At 39.2% G+C, this 20,105-nt stretch overlaps 1 protein-coding gene across 3 annotated transcripts in view; it reads right to left on the bottom strand.

Moving 5' to 3' along the window:
- Window positions 1-526: 526 nt before the first annotated feature.
- larp4b (La ribonucleoprotein 4B) overlaps window positions 527-20,105 on the bottom strand; it is a 32,798-nt gene continuing 13,219 nt past the window's right edge. For 2 of the 3 annotated variants that reach the window (XM_028472415.1, XM_028472414.1), the window contains exons 3-17: window positions 19,510-19,663; window positions 18,785-18,958; window positions 17,832-17,910; window positions 17,040-17,176; window positions 16,284-16,387; window positions 15,001-15,111; window positions 14,792-14,845; window positions 13,955-14,164; window positions 12,792-12,898; window positions 12,339-12,602; window positions 11,848-11,872; window positions 11,535-11,705; window positions 9,304-9,494; window positions 8,824-8,932; window positions 527-7,294 (exon numbers count right to left, since the gene is read on the bottom strand). In XM_028472415.1, the coding sequence (XP_028328216.1) occupies window positions 6,962-7,294; window positions 8,824-8,932; window positions 9,304-9,494; window positions 11,535-11,705; window positions 11,848-11,872; window positions 12,339-12,602; window positions 12,792-12,898; window positions 13,955-14,164; window positions 14,792-14,845; window positions 15,001-15,111; window positions 16,284-16,387; window positions 17,040-17,176; window positions 17,832-17,910; window positions 18,785-18,958; window positions 19,510-19,663 (2,223 nt within the window). In that variant the 3' untranslated portion in view covers window positions 527-6,961. Of the gene's footprint in view, window positions 7,295-8,823; window positions 8,933-9,298; window positions 9,495-11,534; window positions 11,706-11,847; window positions 11,873-12,338; window positions 12,603-12,791; window positions 12,899-13,954; window positions 14,165-14,791; window positions 14,846-15,000; window positions 15,112-16,283; window positions 16,388-17,039; window positions 17,177-17,831; window positions 17,911-18,784; window positions 18,959-19,509; window positions 19,664-20,105 lie in introns of those variants that run through there. The other variant, XM_028472417.1, reaches the window with a different exon arrangement.

Genomic DNA, 20,105 nt, shown 5'->3' with positions numbered 1-20,105 from the left:
GTCTAAATATTCTCTCTTGTTAACGTCACATCAGATCCACACAGAGACGTGTTTTTTGTCTCGACCAGGTTAGTCGTTCAGCCTAAGTTACCATGGTGATTTAGCTCCGTAAGACGTTTGCGAGCTTTGTAGGACAGCACACACTGATTAAATCCTGCAAGTTATCATGAAAGGAGGAAATCTAGCTTCATAGTACAGGCCCTTGCAGACAAGGTAAGAAATCAACAAAAAACAAAACCGTAATAATAAAAATCTGTGAGTATAAAGAAGTTTTTTTCATGCTTAATGTTCAGCAAGATGGTTCTCACCCCCTTACTCCAGTACATGCCCCCCCAGTTTGGGAATTTCAGTTTACAGGGTATGTATAAAAAAAAAACACTCCTAAAAAATGGGAATTTGATATCCAATATGGGCTTCCAGGTGTTGTTGCCATTTTGTTAAAATTTGGTAAAACATGGAGTGCCACATTTCTTGTTTTTCTTTAAAAAAAAGCATACATTTACTCAAGAATGACACAGCAAATAAGTAACAGTGCCTAAATCTTTATTTTTCAGTAAGCTACATGTTTTTCCTCCAAATTAGACAGTTTTACATCATGACACAAGAGTAACTTAAATTATCTAGAGCCCACATGTACGCTTGATTCCAGTCTTGATGGGAAAAAAAACAAAACAAAACAAAACAAAAAAACAATAAAAGCCCTCTTGATCATAACATCCACTCCACATCTGTTAAAGGTGTCAATAGTCAAAATGATCAGTCCGAACCCCCGAAACCATGAGGTCGCCGATTGTCCAGAGCTGTTAGCGTAGCAGAGTGAAAGTGTTAATGATTTGAACCACAGTGAGTTGATAAAGTGTCTTGTTCCAGTCAGTTGTTGTGCATTCATTGTTACAGCTTTAAAAACACAACCAAAAAAAAAAAAGCAACCACGGCGGGTTTCATTTTTATGAGAGGAGGCGAACCTGAAGGAAGAAGAAAAAAAAACAAACAACAAAACAAAACCCCAATGGCACTGAACAGGAAGCAGAAGACTGAGGCGACCGACAGCAGAGGTCCACGAGAAGGAAGTGATCTTTTTGAGAAAACGTCACAAACGAGCGTTCGCTTTAATGCCCACGAGACGTGTAGAGCAAAACAGATCCCTTATTTTTTTGTTGAAAGAAGTACCATTAACTTCAGGTACCACATTTTCCGAGAAAGTCATTGTTTGCATGTCCAGGTTGTGTGTGTTTGGTTATACTAAGCACACACACAGGTTGGGAATCAGCCTCAGTGTTTGTCTTAAAAGTTCGAGGACCACGAAAAGGTCCAAACGCATCCAGACTGAAGTATCAAAGCATGTCCTACAGTCTCGAGTGTCGCACTCTGATTCGTCAGAAGTGTCGGATGGACTTCCAGTAGCAAGAACAACACAATAAAACATTAAAAAAGAAAAGAGAAAGTCTGAGATGGCAAACTAAGATATGCAAGTAATGTATGTACAGCTTAAGACAAAAATCAACAGTTGTACGATGGCACCAACATGGATTTTCCTTGCGACATCAAAATGCATTCACATGTGATCACATGGTTTCAACAATCAGTCAATTTACATTAGTATGACAGAAAAAAACCTCATCTTAAGATGTTTTTTTTTCCAGTTAAGAGATGAAATTTAACAGACATTCAAACACAGAAACCACACAAAAACAAAACCGAAAAAAAAGACCTCAGCAGGCTTTAAAGGTTCTTGACTGATTCGATGTTTTCTCTCAACACATACATTGAATTGTAAAACGTGTTGTCGTTCAGAGTGGTTTGGGTCCGTTTATCATCCTCCTCCAGTGTCAAAGTCCTGAGGCAACGAGGACCAACTCATGAAATGTGCTTTTGTTTTCATTGCATTCAGAAAAGTCTTGTCAGAATGCGTCAAAGCAAAGGCTACAGAAAGACTTCTAGCATGTGTCCACCTAGCAAGGCTTTGTTTTTTTTTGTTTTTTTTTTTAAAGAGAGACTACATAAGCCTATAACAAGTACCACATTTTGTCCTGTTAGGATACAATACTTTGTAGAGCTTTTCTGTCCATAAACAACAAGTAGAAAAAAAAAAAAGTCACCAGAACCCTTCCTGGCCATGTCGGATAGTTTCGGAGCTAACCAGAAATGCTACATTTAAGCTAATTCTCATTTTTAATTTCAAGAAACTATCTAAAAGTTTGGTCTAACTGGCTGTATTATCCACCTTATTCATGTGGGCAACACAACATAGACATGATTATGGACACAACTTCCTGTTTACCAGACAAGGTTTGCAATAGTTTCTAAGTTAAGCTACTTTATAATATATCATCAGTTTACGTTGCACCGATTACAAAAGCAGAGTCGATATACAAGGCTCTGGTTGGGAAAGGCTAGATGTAGGAACTATAGAGTTTGGCCATCCATTTACCACACAGGAAGATACACCCATAAAAAAGGAAGTAGCAGCCCCAGGAATAGGGTGGATATATAAATTGGGACAAGCCAATAGCACAAATGAAATCAAAAATGAATTGGAGAAAAGAGTTAACAGAAGAAATGTGAGCTAGAACATTACCCACTTGTTTTACAGGATTGCAAACAATCAGGTTTTTAAACAAGCTTTTACTGAATCATTAAGATTATGAAGATTACAAATCTACATTCTTTACAGACAAAACGTTTTACAAAAACACATTTTTCTTCACCCGAGTCACAGAAGCTGATCAAGAACAAAATATTCTCCCAAGTTTAGTCCGCATTTTATTTCAGGAAATTGGACAGAAGAATAAAAATCGGAACTTCAATTTGTTCCACGTGGTGATGTAACAAATCCATTAAAGGCAGGTGTTTAAGGAGCATAATATTTAATGGGCTTAATGGAAAAGTTCCACATTATGGAAACCATGCAAATCTTTTATTCTTTGAACACAAAACAAGAGTTAGAACAACAACTGCTCACATCAACGCAAACATGGACAACAACCCGTTGGTCCTTATACAGAAGGAAAGGCAAAAACAATGTGATTTTAGGTTGGAATTCTTTTTTCTTTAGCCAATTATTGAAACGGTCATTTAACTACAAACTGCATTCAGGTCTTTGTGAGCTGAACAAGTTAAAATGAAGCATTTCTGGTGACAAAAAGGGCATTCTAAGGACAATTATGGACAGAAAAGAACAACTACAAGGTATTGGTTTTCTTTTTTTGTCATGTTGTACAGCTAGGTTAAATACCAGCAAAGCAAAGATGTGAGTAGGCTTAACTTGTTGGGTTTGAATCGACATACCCTAAGCCCTGCACACATCTATTAAACCTTCCAATGTGATGTTATAATCACATTCATCATGTTGCTGCAGGAGAAGTACAGAACTCATTTGTTTTTGCCACAAGGAGAGATACAAGTTGTGGGAAAAGTCACAATTGAGTTTAAAGCGATTTCTGGATGCTTTTGTTTTCAGGAAGTCCCAAGATTCGAAAAGAAAATATTCATGTTCGGATCATAAAAACAAAGCTCAAAAGAGGAAGCTGGTGAACACTCAGCTTTTTGAGATGCTTGTCGGTACCACAGGCTTTTCCCCCCCCATGAACTGTGTCCAATGGACAAACAGACGGGATGGAGTAAGGAGCAGAGTTATAGGGCCACATGTAAACAGCCAGGGGTGGTTAATCACCAACAAATCAGAATGAATGACATCCAAACTAAAAACTTTACAATCAGACAATCTGCTCTCGCAGGGATTATTAACACTGCACACCTAAAAACTGAGGGGGGAGAAAAAAAATGAAAAGAAAAATGTCGCCAAAAAAGTAGTTTCCTTTTTAAATATCCTACATCCAGCTGGATAAAGACAGTTAACAAGAATCAATATATTTTTAATAATCATTTTTAAGGTACCTCTCATATTTTTCTGAATATTTACAACTGTACAAGCAAAGCACACACTTCAAAGTGCACATTTTCAATACAGTATCGACTAGTTTTGCATTTACATGGCTAATAATCAGCTCCCCACAAAAACGAAAAAACTAAAAAAAAAAAAACTAAGATTTTTTTTTTGTACAATTTGCAATAAAGAAAACACAACTAAGAATCAAAACTGGGAGAAAAAAAAGCTGCTATTTGTACTTACTCGTCTAGAAGTGAAGTCTGACTGTGTTTTTTTGTCGTTTACTTAACGACATGGGGATAGTTTTTTTCTGAAAAGAAATAAACTCTGCGTTTGTGATGTATAAAAGTTAAGGCAAAGACATTTTCAAGTTTAAATAAAATTCAAGTTTTTTTGTTTGTTTTTTTTTTAATTAAATACTGGATGGATTTTCCCCCTTTTTATCAAAACATTTTGTCTACACGGGGTCTTTAATCCACCACTCGTATTTCCTCTTCCCCTCCCCTCCAAAAAACAAATGTCATTAAAATTCTTTATGAAATAAACAGCATGGTTTTATAAATAAGTGGAGTTAGTACAATTCCCTCAGTCTTCCTCATTTCATAATAAAAAAAAAGATATCTGACCCACCTCATCTCAGTCCTTCAATGGAATAAGCAGGTGCAGAGCTACTGTTTCTTTAAGTGGTTACCCAGGATGCTTTGTGTTGCAGGAAGACTTCAATCAAATGTCAGGACCTTGATGGTGTAGCCCCCCCCCCCCAAAACCCAAATCAAACATAGAATTAGATTTATGAATTAAAGTGGTTTGATTTTAATTGGGTTGTTTTTGCATTGCAACTGAAAAAAGCATAATATTGAGAAGCAGAAAAAGAAACAAACCCAAACACTGTCTTACTTAATTTACCAGTAAATGAGGAGCTACGGTGCCACTTGTGACCTGGTTGGTGGTTTTTTTTTTTTTTTTTTTGCCAAAGGGGCTGCTACAGAGAATAAGCCATCCAACCAAAACTCACATCCATTATGCCCCAACGTGTTTGCTCGATTTTCATCCTCTAAAATCCATGTCGTTACTCCTGATCTAAATGCAGCAGACGTAAGATGAATAAACGCAGATTTTGCTTGTGCTTTTTAACTTTGTCTGCTGTCATTCCTTCTGAAGGGTAAAAAAACAGTGACATGCTTTGTTTAATCTTTTCCAAATTTAATGAAAACTTACAAAAGTGTGAAATGATTCGAAGAAAAAAAAAAAATGGACAAGACAGCATGCTAGCAATTAAAAAACAAAAAACAAACTCAAAATTAGTCGCCATTGTTGTAAACCTGCCTGCTACTGGCTGTTTGCTTTTTTAAATGTCTAAATAACTAAAGAAGAAGAAAACAATAAACGGGTCAGCACTCGGACCAAACTTTTTTTTTTTCTAGAACTACGTCTTAAACAAAATAAACATTCAACAGTTACCGCTCAGGGCTATTTTTCTACCTTTAATCCACCTCCTCACTTTCTGTGATCTTCATTAAAAGTCACACTTTTCCCCACAATCCTTCCTGCTCAAAAATCCAAATCACTGCAGGTCCAAACAAGCGAAAGTCAATCCATTCTGTCAGAAAGCCGTAACCTGCAGTCGCCTTGCATTGTTCACCCGTATCAGTGTTAACAGGCAGGTTTTTTTTTTTTTTTTACATAAAGCAAAATAAAGAAAGAAAAAGAATTAAGCTTCAAACAAATGACACCTTAAAAATCTGCCTTGGGGTTTTAATTCCTCAACCTTCGAGATCTAGTCTTTTAACTTCAAATAGAACAATCGAACAATTTGATTGCGTGTCAGAAGATATAAACAGTGCAAATCAAATTCAGTGAATCAAGTTTTTTTTTTTTTTATATATATATACAGTATTGAATGAGTTGGATTAACGGGTTTTTCAGGTTTTCATTCCTGACACAAAAAATGTATCCAAATATGAATGTGACCAATCTCACCGGTGCTTTTTCTGGCCAACTTAGCTCGAGCACATTTAGGTAAGACATCCAGCAGATCACCGATTAATCAATGCAGCAAATCAGAACCTTTGAGTGTTAGGTTTTTTTTTTTTTTTTTATACGCTCCCCAAAATTGTCAGTGTTGCTTCGCAAAGAGCCAAACTGTCCAACAGCAAATCAACTCTTCGAACTCCTGTTGCGTCGTCCATTCATCGACATCGCGCAATTTCCCCCGTAACACAATTCAGAATAGGTTAAGATTCCTCAATCAGGCCTTAATTTCCTCACCATTAGCTTTTAAACCAGAGCTGCACTTCATTAGCAAAGTTAGCAAACAGTAAAAACCAACAAAACAGCACTAAAACATAGTTGGAAGATAATTACCAGTAGCAGTACCAAAAAGACTGAAAACAACAATGAACTTCTGGAGAAGAAAAAAAAAATGTTAATAACATACATCATCTAGTGTTAAAAAGAAGGAAAAAATCAAGAGGGGAAAAAAAAATGAATCTTACATCTTTTGAAGCAATGACTAGATTTACATGTTAAATTTGCATATAAATGCAAATATGTACTTAAAGACACACCGAGTAATGATGACTCACACAGCTGAGCTACATGAAGCAGAAACAGTGCCACTCAGCATGCAAACCCCCAATCCTAATCTCAGCCTTGTCCCAGCATACTTTGGGTTGGCATCACACAATATCCTGCTGCTTCACACACACATACATACACACACACACTTACGTACGCACACATGCACACACTCCACAAGGCCATTTTTGAAAGAGTGAACAAATGTCAGCGTTGCCTGAGTCGAGTTCCAGGCCAACACTTCTATTGCAAAAAGAGGGAGGGAAAGAAAAACGCAAATAAATTAAATAAAATGAATGAAACAGTGCTCTAAGTGCACAATAAAGTGCTTCATAGTCTGCAAGCCCTGATCCAGAAAAGAAGGTGTCCTCTATGCTTGTTTTGGACTGTGTGTGTGTGTGTGTGGTGGGGGGGTCTTATGTTTAAGTGGTGAGAAGCCCTGACTTAGATTTGCTTTTTAAAAAGTGGAGGGTTGGACTCAGACAGGGAGCTGCACTACTCCGGGGACTTGGGTGGAGTGTGTTGGGGATCTCTGCCATGGGGTTTCCCTAGGTGAGGGGGCGGGGAGGCCCACCGCCCGGTCGGCCGACGGGCTTCTTTTAACGGTCTGCCTGGGCCGACGGTGCTGGGTTTGGAAGAGGCGGGAAAGTGATGAGTCTCTCTGGCTTTGGGGTCCACTGTAGCAGCAGAGTAGTCGGGACATTTCCTCTCCTCCGCTGTGGGGGCCCCGCACCCCAGCTTGCCTTCCTTGGGGGTCAGAGGCTGCTGTAATGATGCAGTTTCCTTTGCCCGCTGACATATCTCAGCATATGAGGGTTTTCTCAGCTCCTGGGAGAGAAACAAGGTAAAATACGTTTGAATGAATGCACCAACTTGTCAGTGTTTGAAGAGTCTTTCAGGCACCACTGTGTCGTAGGAAATTATTCAATTTCACCCAATTGTTCTAAAAAAAAAGTTTTTTTAAACTAATTAATTATCGGCTGCAAATATGCCATTGTGATAAAAAAATAAAATCATCAAAAATACACACAATCACCACTCATTTCTCATAATTTATGTTTCATGAACTAGATTTGTTTCATTCTTATACATTTAAACCCTCCATAACAGCCTTTGGATCAAATCTGACAATCTTACGTTTAACAATACTGAACAAAACTGAGTTAAGTGTATTGAGTATAATATATATATAATTACTATTAAAAATATATAATCTAATATAAAGTTATGTAATACACAAAAACACATTCTAAAATCAAAACAACATTTACCAGAATAACGTTCAACTGTAGTTCTAATCATATTTAATTTAGTTTTATTAAACTTGCTTTTATGTTTTTTTTTTTTTTTTAAATGTTTTTATTAAGGATCCCCATAAGCTGGTACCGTAGTAATCAGCTAGTCTTCCTTGGGTCCACAGAAACAACAATAAAATACAGAACAGACAATCACATCAAATAACAAATGCGATTAACTCATTGGATGCACCTTTGGATGAGAGGTTAGTCATGATTATCACCATCGCTGGGGAGGGAGAAGCCAGGGATAAGGCAGAAAATGGCGCTACGAGGAAAGATTGTGAAACTCCCACCAGCTCACACTTGAGCAGAGCATGTGTGGACCTAACTGGACGATTGAGAGTGTTGCAATAAAGAGAAAAAACGATCAAACACCAGGTAAGCGGAAGACTGGGCATGTAAGGGAGGAAGTTGCGTGTGTGGAGACTGAGAAGTCAACTGCTGATTACTGAAGAACAAAACAAGTTCGAAACTAAACATTTTTCTAGTGAAAGTAGAGAGTCTATTCTTTCAGAATCTGGATTCAGATTTGAGATCGTCATAGGACAAAATATTCTGTGGGTCTTTAAAAATCAGTCAAAATGCTCTAAATGGCTGGCAGTGAGGGGGGTAGCTGTTCTGAAAATGGCTGGCAGTTTGAGTTAATAACATACCCAATTAGAAATTATATTTATTTCCTAATTTATTAATCTTCATGAATAAAATAAAAAAAGATAAAAATAATTATCTGAACACAAAACAGAACCACTCAACATACAGCCATTCTAAAAATTGATTAAAGTTTATTTTTATCCCTCCCATGAGGTGTATAAAGTATGCAAAATAGGAAAGATGATACAATTCTTATTTTGTGTTTCATTTGTTTTCGAGTCACTTTGATAAGAATGACTGTATATTGTTAATAAAAGCTACAGAGGTTTTTTTTTTTTTAATATATTTTCGGCTGGTGGTGTGCCTTGGGATTTTTTTTTTTCTCAATGAAAAGATGTACCTTGGTTTAAAAAAGGTTGAAAACACTGCTCCAGGGCAGTAAACTTAAAGACTGAAATCACTACTAACCGTGGCAGCGCCGTTGACTTGCACCGATTTGCTTGAAGTCGACAGTGTGCCTGGAACTCGCTCCACGGACGGCTGCACCTCCTTTGGCTTCACCTCTGTTTTTAATTCACTGAAAGTAATTACAAAACAAAAAGAGCCTTATGCGAGTATTCATTTATGAAATGTCACGCGACTAAAGATGTTTGTGACTTCAAACATGAGTTTTCTTTTAAAAAAAAACAATGCTGACCATTGTACGACACGTTGACTGAGTGAGTAGATAAAGGCCATGAAATGTCAATCTCTGTGTGCAACTTCATAAAAATAACAATCTTGATCAAAGAGAAACTATTTTTCTTTAACTAAGCTAAACACAAATACAGTACTTTCATTGTCAACTGGAAAATCATTTGTCAACTACAATCTCTCAAGACAAACATTTACTTGGGATAAAGTCATGTGATTGCACATTGCCTCATTATAACCTTAATCTGTTCTTACACTGCAGGGAGGGAGAAAATGGGGCTGTTCGATGTCCCAGAAGGCGGGGCTTGTGTCTGGGTGGAGATCGGGGTGCTGATGGTCACTGAGGGTGGGAAGTTTGCGGGCACTGGAGAGTTGGGGGGCCGCAGAGGGTCTTTGTGGCTCGTAGGGGAGAGAGTGCAGACACTGCTTGACTCTGCATTTACATTCTGCAATAACAACAGGAAGCTTAGAACTCAACAGCATTAGAAAAGGTTTGTGTTGTAATTGGTGTGGACGAACATTGCTTAAAAAACCCAACATGAAGAAAGCCAAAGCAGCTACACTACAGCATTGAACAAATACATTAGAACAGTAAGGGGATGGAGTTAAAAATGTATCGTATTTTCGGGCGATTGAATGCACAGTGTCCCTCGTGGTGCCCTGTGGGGGGTGCTCCGGGAGTATGGGGTCCGGGGCCCTTTGCTAAGGGTTGTCCGTTCCCTGTATGACCGCAGCAGAAGCCTGGTTCACATTGCCGGCAGTAAGTCAGACCTGTTCCCAGTGCATGTTGGTCTCCACCAGGGCTGCCCTTTGTCACCGGTTCTGTTCATTACTTTTATGGACATAATTTCTAGGTGCAGCCAGGAACCGGAGGGAGTCCGATTTGGGAACCTCAGGATTTCATCTCTGCTGTTTGCAGATGATGTTCTGTTGGCTTCCTCAAATCAGGACCTTCAGCGTGCACTGGGGCGGTTTGCAGCCGAGTGTGAAGCGGCCGGGATGAGGATCAGCACCTCCAAATCTGAGGCCATGGTTCTCCACCGGAAAAAGGTAGCTTCCCCTCTCTGGGTCGGTGGAGAGTCCTTGCCTCAAGTGGAGGAGTTCAATGAGTGAGGGTCGGATGGAGCGTGAGATCGATCGGTGCGGTGTCAGCAGTGATGCGGTCGCTGTATCGGACTGTTGTGTAAAGAGGGAGCTGAGTCGGGGGGCAAAGCTCTCGATTTACCAATCGATCTACGTTCCTACCCTCACCTATGGTCATGTGATTTGGGTAATGACCGAAAGGACAAGATCGCGGATACAGGCGGTCAAAATGAGTTTCCTTAGCAGGGTGGCTGGGCGCACCCTTCGAGATAGGGTGAGAAGCTCAGTCACTCGGGAGGAGCTCGGAGTAGAGTCGCTGCTCCTTCACGTCGAAAGGAGCCAGCTGAGGTGTCTCGGGCATCTGTTTCGGATGCCTCCTGGTCGCCTCCCTCGGGAGGTGTTTCAGGCATGTCCTATTGGGAAGAGGCCTCGTGGAAGGCCCAGGACACGCTGGAGGGACTATGTCTCTGACGTGGCCTGGTGTCGCCTCGGGGTCCCCCCAGAACAGCTGGAGGAGGTGTGCGTGGATCGGGAGGTCTGGGCATCTCTGCTGAGACTGCTGCCTCCGCGACCCAGCCCCGGATAAAACAGAAGAAAATGGATGGCTGGATGAACGCACCTCTGCTCTGCATTGGCTGCATCACAATAATTTAGCAATTTTCCCAAAAAAATCCACGTGAAGGATGCACCGTCACATAGGCTGCAAACTATTGGCTGATAAGGGTGATCTTCAAATAACTTGGCCAATCAGAACGGGCAGGTAGGCAGGCTGTTGTACTCTCCGTTTGGTTGAACAGAAGTTTCTGTGTATTTTGAAGAGTTTCAAATCCACATGAAATCTCCTCCTCACTGCTCCACGTCTATATATCAGTCCATTTACAGCTTTTTATGGTCACTTTTTACTGGAACCAGAATGACACACCACTCCATCAGTTCTTACCAATGCCCCAGGATGATCACGTCAAGTCCGGACTCTGAGTCTGAATTTGGTGATTTGACAACTTTATGCAGTTTAGTATTTCATACAATTAAAAACTGTCTGAGATATCTTACATTTCAAGCCTTATTGTTATTTTTTATCCGCTCTTCCCACCGTAAATCCCTCCTGTTATTAAAGATGTGCATGCTTTCACTTTTCATACATTATCTGAAGCTTATTTTTGAAAGTTAAGTTAATTCATTATGCTGTAGGGGTGACTGTCGGTAATATCCTGCCTCCGACAGCCGCTTTCACTGGACACGTGTACCGACTAACTGAATAATTCACAGGGCGCTCCGCCGCATTGACCTCACCCTCAACTTTAAATAAATAAAACAGCATCCAAAACGCCAGAAAATACGGTAATGAGAATTTAAATGAGGAAAATACACAATGATGTGAGTCAAACAGATGGATTTAATACCCGTTCCTTGGCAGTTGCGACGACCACACTGCTGGGCTGCCGGTTCTCGAACACGTCTTCAGGCTTGAGCTGGCTGGCTGCTCCGGGTAGAGGAGGAAAGCTGGACAGACCCAGCTCAAAGCTCGGGGACTGGGGTTTAGGGGGAGGCGGCGGTGACTGAGGAGTCACTCTCTGTGCGACAAAAGACAAAAACGAGATCAAATCAAATGCAGACGTAAACTACACCAAACAATGGATAACATAGCAAATGCTACATAATGTTGAAAAATATGCATTGTAGCAGCTTTGCAGTATGAAAAAAAAAATGACTTACTGTAAACTTTTCGTCCCTCTTTTTCCTGGAAGAAGAAGAAACATTGTACCTTAGAGATTGAACAACTTCATTTCAAAATATTCATTTTGATTAAAACAATGACGTCTATTAGGAAGTCCACACAAAAGGAACAAGGCTGTGTTCGAAATCACATACTGACGTACAACTCATACGAAGTCTGACGAAACAATCCGTTTGGTTGAAACCGATGTGTTATCAAGCTCTGCAGAAGCATGATAACGAACCATTCATTTGATTCAGGTGTGTTGGAGCAGGGACATCTAAAAGTCTCAGGAATCCGGCCCTCGGGGACTGGAGTTGCCTACCCCTGCTAAGAGTATATAGTAAACAGTATATACTCATTGAGTGTGTATATGTTAGAATGCGATTTCAAACACAGCGCACGTTTTAATGTGTCCCCAAATAAAAAGTGGATATCCCCAAAAATGCCCCTCAACATCTGTACATCACATGAGGACGTCCAGCCTTACCTTCCTCGACTGAGGCCTAAGGAGTAGTCAGGGGTAGTGGGCTCTGTTACTCGCCCAGTACCTGCAATGTCTCTGCGGGGAAAGGCCGCGGTGGAGGGTAACCTGGTTCTGGGTTGGCTGTTGGGGAGCCGTGTGGGTGGGCTGCTCCGGACCCCGTTAAGCCTCTCATTGGGGAAGCTTGAAAAGAGGGACGGGCTTTCCAGGAGTCCTGTGCTGCGATCGGCAATGGGAACAGTCGGCCTCAAGTGAGGTTTGCTGTGAGTTCTACACAAAACAAGGTTTAAAGAAGATAAGAAATGGAAAGTACACATTAGAGTTCACTGGTTTGTCAAGCTTAGCATTAAAAAAGACATTTTGAAAAAAAAAAAAAAAAAAATATTACACACATCATTTGTCATATACGTTTTACTGCGTGGTACTTTATGCAGTCTACGAGAGATCAGAAACACAAACCTGTTCCTGGGTGAGTAGTGTCTGACAGTGAGCGGCGACGTTGCTGGTTTGAAACTGTGTGATGTAGTAAATCCATTAATGAACTGGTTGTTGTGAAATGGAGCAACCTGTTAAGACGAGAGATCAACAAATAACTTGAGTCAAGTCATTTTATTTATAGAGCATATTTAAAAAAACAACAACGGTTGACCAAATTTCTTTACAACAGAAATAACACAGGGAATAGAAACATGAAGCAAGAAGGAAACCAGTGTTACATACAATACAGTAAATAATAAATATATACAGTACAACTCAATAGAACCTGTGATTGTGGGAATTTTGGGAGCAGGAGAATACGGAGAGAGATTTCTCTCAAAAATATTCACAATTTTCACTTTTTTTTTTTAGATTTTCACGTGAATTATCATGTGTAAATCTTCAATTGTGCTTGTATATTGTGTAAAAAGTGTTTGTGGATCGGCCGACATGTCCATTTATTTTTGAGACAAACCCAATTTATGTAAGAGCTCCTGATCCACATGTGTGGAAAGCACCACCCCTCCTCCCACTCGGCAGCATTATTGAAGTCTCTGCTGAAGATTAATTCCATTTTACCTGGATCTATATCCAATGGTAAAGTTGGAAAGATATTAATAAATTAAGACTTCCGTCATCAATAATTCTTCACCGAAACTTTACCATTGGTGTGAGGTGGACAACATGCTACAAGATAATAATAATAATAAAAAAAAAAAAAAAAAAATCAAAAGCAGCTGTGTTTTGAGCAGCAGAAATAACATTGGCCTCTATGTGAGCGACCAGAGCGCAGGACCATTTGCAAATGAATATCTAATAACATCGCTGGTATTCACTGCAGTGTCACCAAAATCACTGCAGCCTTCATTTGCATTCTGTTGATCATACTGCAACACTTGGTTTGACAAAAATATTTGTTGTATTTGTGGATCTGAAAAACACACGTGGAAGTTGTGAATATATTTGTAAATATTTTATACTATTCCAAAGCTTGAAACCAAACAAACAAAGTGTAACTGATGTCAGTAATGAACAGTAAAATAACTGACTAACCTAAGTTAAGAGATGTCCATGTGTTGTGTCACCATGACCTCATGAGTTAGTGCTTCACTATTAGGAGTCACCCACAGGTTCAGTCATCTTACCAGTGCAGGGTCAATGAAGCTGTGTGTGGTTGACCAGGCCTGCGGCGTGATGAGGCTGTACAAGGGGAACTGCTGTTGCGGGCTGTACACTGGCGGTATGTAATAGGAGGTGTAGCGCTGCTGGGCGGCGTACGGGTTCACCTCCACTGGCCGGTAACCGTTCTTTGGTATGAAAGTGTTGATAGCGATTGCCTTCGCCTTTATCCTGGCCTAGAGGGCAGAAACAATGAACGAGAAGAGGAATTAGCATTAGTCAGCTGCAGAAACAGGACATCCAAGTCAAATATACAATTTTATTATGCAAAAATCTACAATACATTGTTAGTTTGCATTAGCTTAGCAGGTTTCAAAAGTAAACAGACAATTTGTCATTTTAAGTTGATTTTAAGCACGATGAATTTAAAAAATCTGTGACAAACAAATGGAGTTAATATCAATGCTAATCACTGAGACAGAAATTAACTAAAGTTGCCTAAAAAAATATTGACCATTCCACTGTCTATAAAGATAATTAACTAAGTTCAAATTTCAAGGCCAAAAAAGGGGTTGGAAAAAAAATTACTTATTCACTTAATTTACAAATTGATAAATGTACAAGGATGTGGACAAAATGGGTGTCCTTTTTGGACAAGATGAAAACTATTGGGAATAGGACTAACAGAAACACTGATTGTCATTGTTATCAAATATGGAAAACAGTGAGCCTGCCTGTTGCGTCGGAACACCATAAAACAATCAAAATAAAAATAATAATACATTTTTTTTTAAATAAAAATTATACAGAGTTCAACACTTTTGCAGGGAGGCTCACTCACTCGAACCAAACATGAATCTTACCTTTATTGGCTTCCCTTGGAAGGTCTTTACTTCTTCACGAAGATACTGATATGCCTAAAACAAAGGAAGTGCAGGCTTTATTTTTGAACTTAAGTAAAAAAAACAATTGTTAAAAAGTGAATTGTAGCCCAACATACACTTGATTTTCTTTAAAAGGGTAGAAGAAAATCATGATCTCAATCATGTTCTGTTCTTTAAAAGGCAGTTACCTGCTGTGCATCTGCTTCTGATTCAAAGGTAATGAACCAGTTGTCATTGTACGCAAATTCACAGTTGATAAACTTGGGTAAGTTGTCTCCTTTGAAAAGCGCTTCAACCTCCTGCAGCGAGAAAACCCAAAACATTAAAATTATGAATTAATTATATCTTGTTTATTCACAAAACAAAAAGTGGGTTAGTGTTTGCTTTTAAACAACTTAATTATTTGAACTTATGCACTTAAATCCCACACACAAGGTCAAAAACTGTTATCCCAGGGGTATATTTTTCATACAAACACCAGACAGGATCACCACAGGTTGTGCACTTTCATCCTCAACCTAGTTCTATGCATCTACATCTTGATGAAAGTAACTCCTAACTCTTCAACCATTGGAATGTGTGATGTGGGTCAGCTGCCATTATTGCTTTTTGCTCATTTCTAACTTTCTTATGCTAAATTTGGGAACAATACTTTTTGATTTTATGATAAACTGTATATTATTTACATACTAAACCCACAAAATACTAAAAAGTGAACGTAGCTACTTTAAACATATTGTCTTTAGACTATTTGAGCCCATGTAGCTAATGTGAGATTTATTATTTGGGTAGGGATATGTAGTTCATTTATGTAGATTATTGTGGGCAATATTTTAATCGAAGGGTAGCTTTTCTGCAAATGTGTATAACATTAAAATGTGTTTATTGTATTACCAATAAACAGATATAGTGTATGTGCTCTTATCAAGCTCTGCATTAGTGATAGCTGTAATACTTGGCTTTTGTCCATCTTTGGAGATGTCTTGTACTAAAGGTCACAGCCCTGCAAGTTTAACTGACCTAAAGAGGCAGAGGTCTGAAAAATTGAAGTACGCATATCACAGGTTTTACATTCAGAACTGAATAGCTTGAATAAAAATCTGGTACTATTCTTTCATAACCGGTTAACTTGTAATATGTGAATGTTGCCTTTTAACTGGACCATTTAGTGAGAACATAGCGCATATTTAAAGGATCAGAGTTTTTGCCCGAAATTAAGTCTTATGAATGTATATTGTACTTGCTAAAATTTGAATGTGAATGTAACCTTTATATTCTCCATTGTTGGGTTCAGCATGATCACAAAATTTTGTTGCATTATTAAAATGTTCTTGAATTAGCATCAGCTTGTGACATTGCCTCTGGGCGCCCTTATTGCCCAAGTTGTTAGTCTAAGCATCAATTGTTCAGATAGTATTAAGCAATTCAAAGACAAAAACAGGCTACACTGCTTTAGCGCAACTCCACTGACCTCAATGGGTGTGCTCTCTGGAACCTCTCTGAGAATCACGATGCAGCGATTCTGATTGGGTCGCACCTTTTCCCCTTTTTCATCCACCTGGACTAATGGCAATGCTAGAGGAAGAGCAGAAAAAGTGGCTAGTACAACATGAGCAGAAAAACACACCTTTCTATAGACATTAGAATGCCATCCTTCATAGAGGACTTAAAATAAAAGTCAATAAAAATGTGTTTTCATCTCCGCTAATTCCAAGCAGCAACACAGTCATGCATGAAGACAATGATTAGGCATTCTTTGAATCTACAAGATCATACTATAGTACAATCTGTTATTTTTTAGGTGAGAAAATTAACTGTGGTAAAAATCACATCACAAGCTGATAAATCTCTGCAGGATGGACTTCAACAACTTCTATTGAGGAAAGACAAGTCTTAATATAAAGTCTCATGATAACAAAGTTATCTATCAGGTAAGCAACTAATTCAGGGCCTTACCTAACAGTTACACATGTAAAACAAGTGTCATTACACTATGACAATCTGGTCTTGATTACATGCATTTTTATATTGCCAAATAAAGTATTGCACAAAGCTGATAACGGTAGTATCGACATATAACTTTGAATACTTCACACAAAGTGAAATATGCACAGTGAAAAACAAAAAGAAAAGTGGAAGTCTGCCACATTATGAATCTCCTCAAATACATAAATGCATTCTGAAAATGTCACTCCAGCAGAAAATCTAAGACACACACATCACTCACATCGTAAAATATCTGCAATTAGCTCCACATCTGTGCTGAGTTTTTTGACGTGATCAAGGTTGGCCACCGTCACAATTGGCACATACTGGTCACTGTCCATTTGGGAGATAAGGTACATGTCGCTGGCCAGATTCTCCCTTAAAGACAAAAAGAAAACGAACACTTAGACGGTTGGTTACAAAGCCTAGATTTACTAAAGAACTTCAAACACATCTCTGATATTAGAACAACATGACAGGCAATGCTATATCACTAAAAACTTTTGGCTATGATTGTTTTAATTTAAGTTATTCCAAAATAGAATTAACATTGGGCCCAATTTTTTTTTATTTTAAAATGAAACAACTACTTACTGTTTAAGAATAAAAACGTGAATTTTGATAGAAACTGGAACAAATGGACTAGAGTTACAAAGGCACCAGCATTTTTTCTTGTATAATGAAAAAAACTAATGTAAACTGCAAACCCCTGTGTACACTAAGACCTGATGCCATGCTCGTTGTTTGTTGTTCATGTATATATGTAGAAAATATAATAAAAATCTCAAGTGGAAAACAATAACATAAAACATCCGTCTTAAAAAGTGTGATTCAACAGCTGTGTTCAGAATGGCCTTATACATTTTCAATGATCAGGTCATTTCAAAAATGGGTTACAAGTGGAGGCAGTGTGAACAATCCTAATCTACAGTGTGTGTGACATCAACAAACTGTGCCTGCTTTCAATGAGGTTACTTAGGATTTACAAAGAGATTGTTGCTTGACAAGCTTGCTGCTATGAAAATAAACTTACCGAGAAAGACAAAATTCAAGGGTCTTCTTCAGGTGTTCCCTCAAACTCTCCTGGGGGTTTTCAGTCTGGGTATCACTACCTGTTTGGAGAGGAGGGAACATTATGGGTAAAACAGCAGAACAAATTAACATTTAAAGGTGCAGTCCGTAACTCATATTTGCTAAAGCTGTCACTATGTAAGTACAGCCTTACATAAAACGAGTAGTTCGTGTGAAAAAACAGGCTCATTGAGTCCCCCGTTGCTCCTGCTGCCAGAATGCACTGCAACCGAGCAAAAAGAACCAATCATACGTTTGATGGACTGTCTGACAGCTGTTGCTCACAGCCCTCGCCCCCTTCCGCTGTGGCCAAAACACAGCAATGCTCATAGCAAGGTAGTGCCTGGAGCGCCATCTTTTTTTACAGTGTATGGTCTGGAGGAGTAGAAGATGGAATTGGCGACACTTTTCTGCTTGAAGGTAATTACTGCTGCTTGATTTACATTATGTTTGATTTGTAATTGTTACACTAGAACTCTGTAGTGCATGTGTTTGTTGGTGTGCGCACTGCTCTTAGTGCAGCCTCCGTGTGGGCTGCTGTGAGTGACACTGTGTTGTTGCTGCCGATGCTGATAGAGTGGTGTGTGCACATTGAGAGAGAGAGAGAGAAGCACTGCAGTAATATGCTTTTAACGGTGCATGTTATATTACTGTGATCTTGCTGTCGGGCTAACGTTAGCTCCTCTGAGGGAGGGACTTTGGAGGCAGGGCAAGAGAGCAGTGGGGAGGGAGGGGAAGGGAGTGATCTGAAAGTTACAGACTGCATCTTTAATTAACTGGAATTAAGTGTCAAACTTCTAACAAGTTTTGGAGAGTGTGGTTTAAGTGGTCGACTGTTTGTCCCAAAAACAATGTGAGAAACATCAGTTGGCCTATATGTTTGATCCAATCTGACCAGTCAACCAGCCCTCCCACCTGTGTGCCCAGGCTGCCCAGATTCAGGATATTCGGTGTAGGCCGACTCAGAGCACTCCAGGTTGTCGGAGGCCACGGGGGCCGGCTCAGCCAGCATCACAGGCACTGGTGCAGGCTCATCTGAGTAGGTTGTCAGTGGCTCCTTATAAGCCTTGTCTTCACTGGCTTCATAGCCTGAAGAAAAATCAACAGTTAGGGGAAATCAGGAGTTCATGTGCCATTACATCTAAAAGCAGTGCTTTCTTTTGCGTAGTGTAAATTTTAAGATTAAAAAGACGATTTAAAAAATAGTCATAATTTTAAGATAGAAAGATTAAGTCATGATTATGATTTTTGCTCATAAATATGACTTTCCTAACTCATAATTATGACTTGCTGTGGGAAATTTTTTTAAATTTTATTCTTAGGGATTTTTTGGGAGGATTAACTGTTTTCAAACTGATCCAGAATCAGAATATTGTTCTGGACCATCTCAAATACAATTACTTGTTCCTTATCCAATTTTTGACATTTCCTGAAACTTTCATCAAAATCTGCCAATTAGTATTTGAGTTAGACAAATAAAAAAACGTCACCAAAAACACAACCTCCTTGGCTTTAATAGAGCTTGCAATTAAGTTCCCTACTAATTTAACCAAATAATAGATATGAATTTTGAGCTCCTCTTAATGATGTCAACACTTATTATACATGAGCGAGTATGTCAATGTGCACCCGAGGCTAACCTTCTGGGCCAGGATCAGCCAAACTATCGCAGCCTTCCTTCCATGGCTGCAGGGCAGTAGTTGTGGTGTCAGCAGTTCCGCTGGGGTCCAGGCTAAACATGTGATGGGCCCATGCTTTCGCATTGGGGTTGAGGTCTGAAACCTTAGCGGATTCCTGAGTACACAACAGACAGAGAAATAGTCAGAAATGAATGGCCCAACAATAATGGCAGAATGTGTAACCGCAGCTTCCCCTGAGGTTGTGGACGTCACAGTGAGTATCACAATATTTACATTCCACACAAATACAGTGTATGGCAGAGGTTCCCAACCTTTTGTGGGTCATGACCCCATTTTGACATCAAAAATGTCTGGTGACCTCAGACAAGTGTGTTACAAATACAGAGTAGCCAGGATTAGTGCACAAAGCGGCCAGTAAGCCACCTCGGGTATTTTTATACTGGATTTATTTGAACGAGATTTATTTTTGAGAACGTTTCAGTATAGGATACAGTTATTTGATATTTATTGCGTGTGATATGGATTTTAAAAATAAATAAACAATTTTAAATAGAATTTTTTTTAACGAATCACTAGACATTTCAGGCAACCCCAAG

This window comes from Gouania willdenowi, chromosome 17, assembly GCF_900634775.1.
Source record: "Gouania willdenowi chromosome 17, fGouWil2.1, whole genome shotgun sequence".
Taxonomy (NCBI): Eukaryota; Metazoa; Chordata; class Actinopteri; order Blenniiformes; family Gobiesocidae; genus Gouania; species Gouania willdenowi.
Note: the sequence above shows the minus strand (reverse complement) of the source record. Positions and strands in the feature narration are given on the sequence as shown.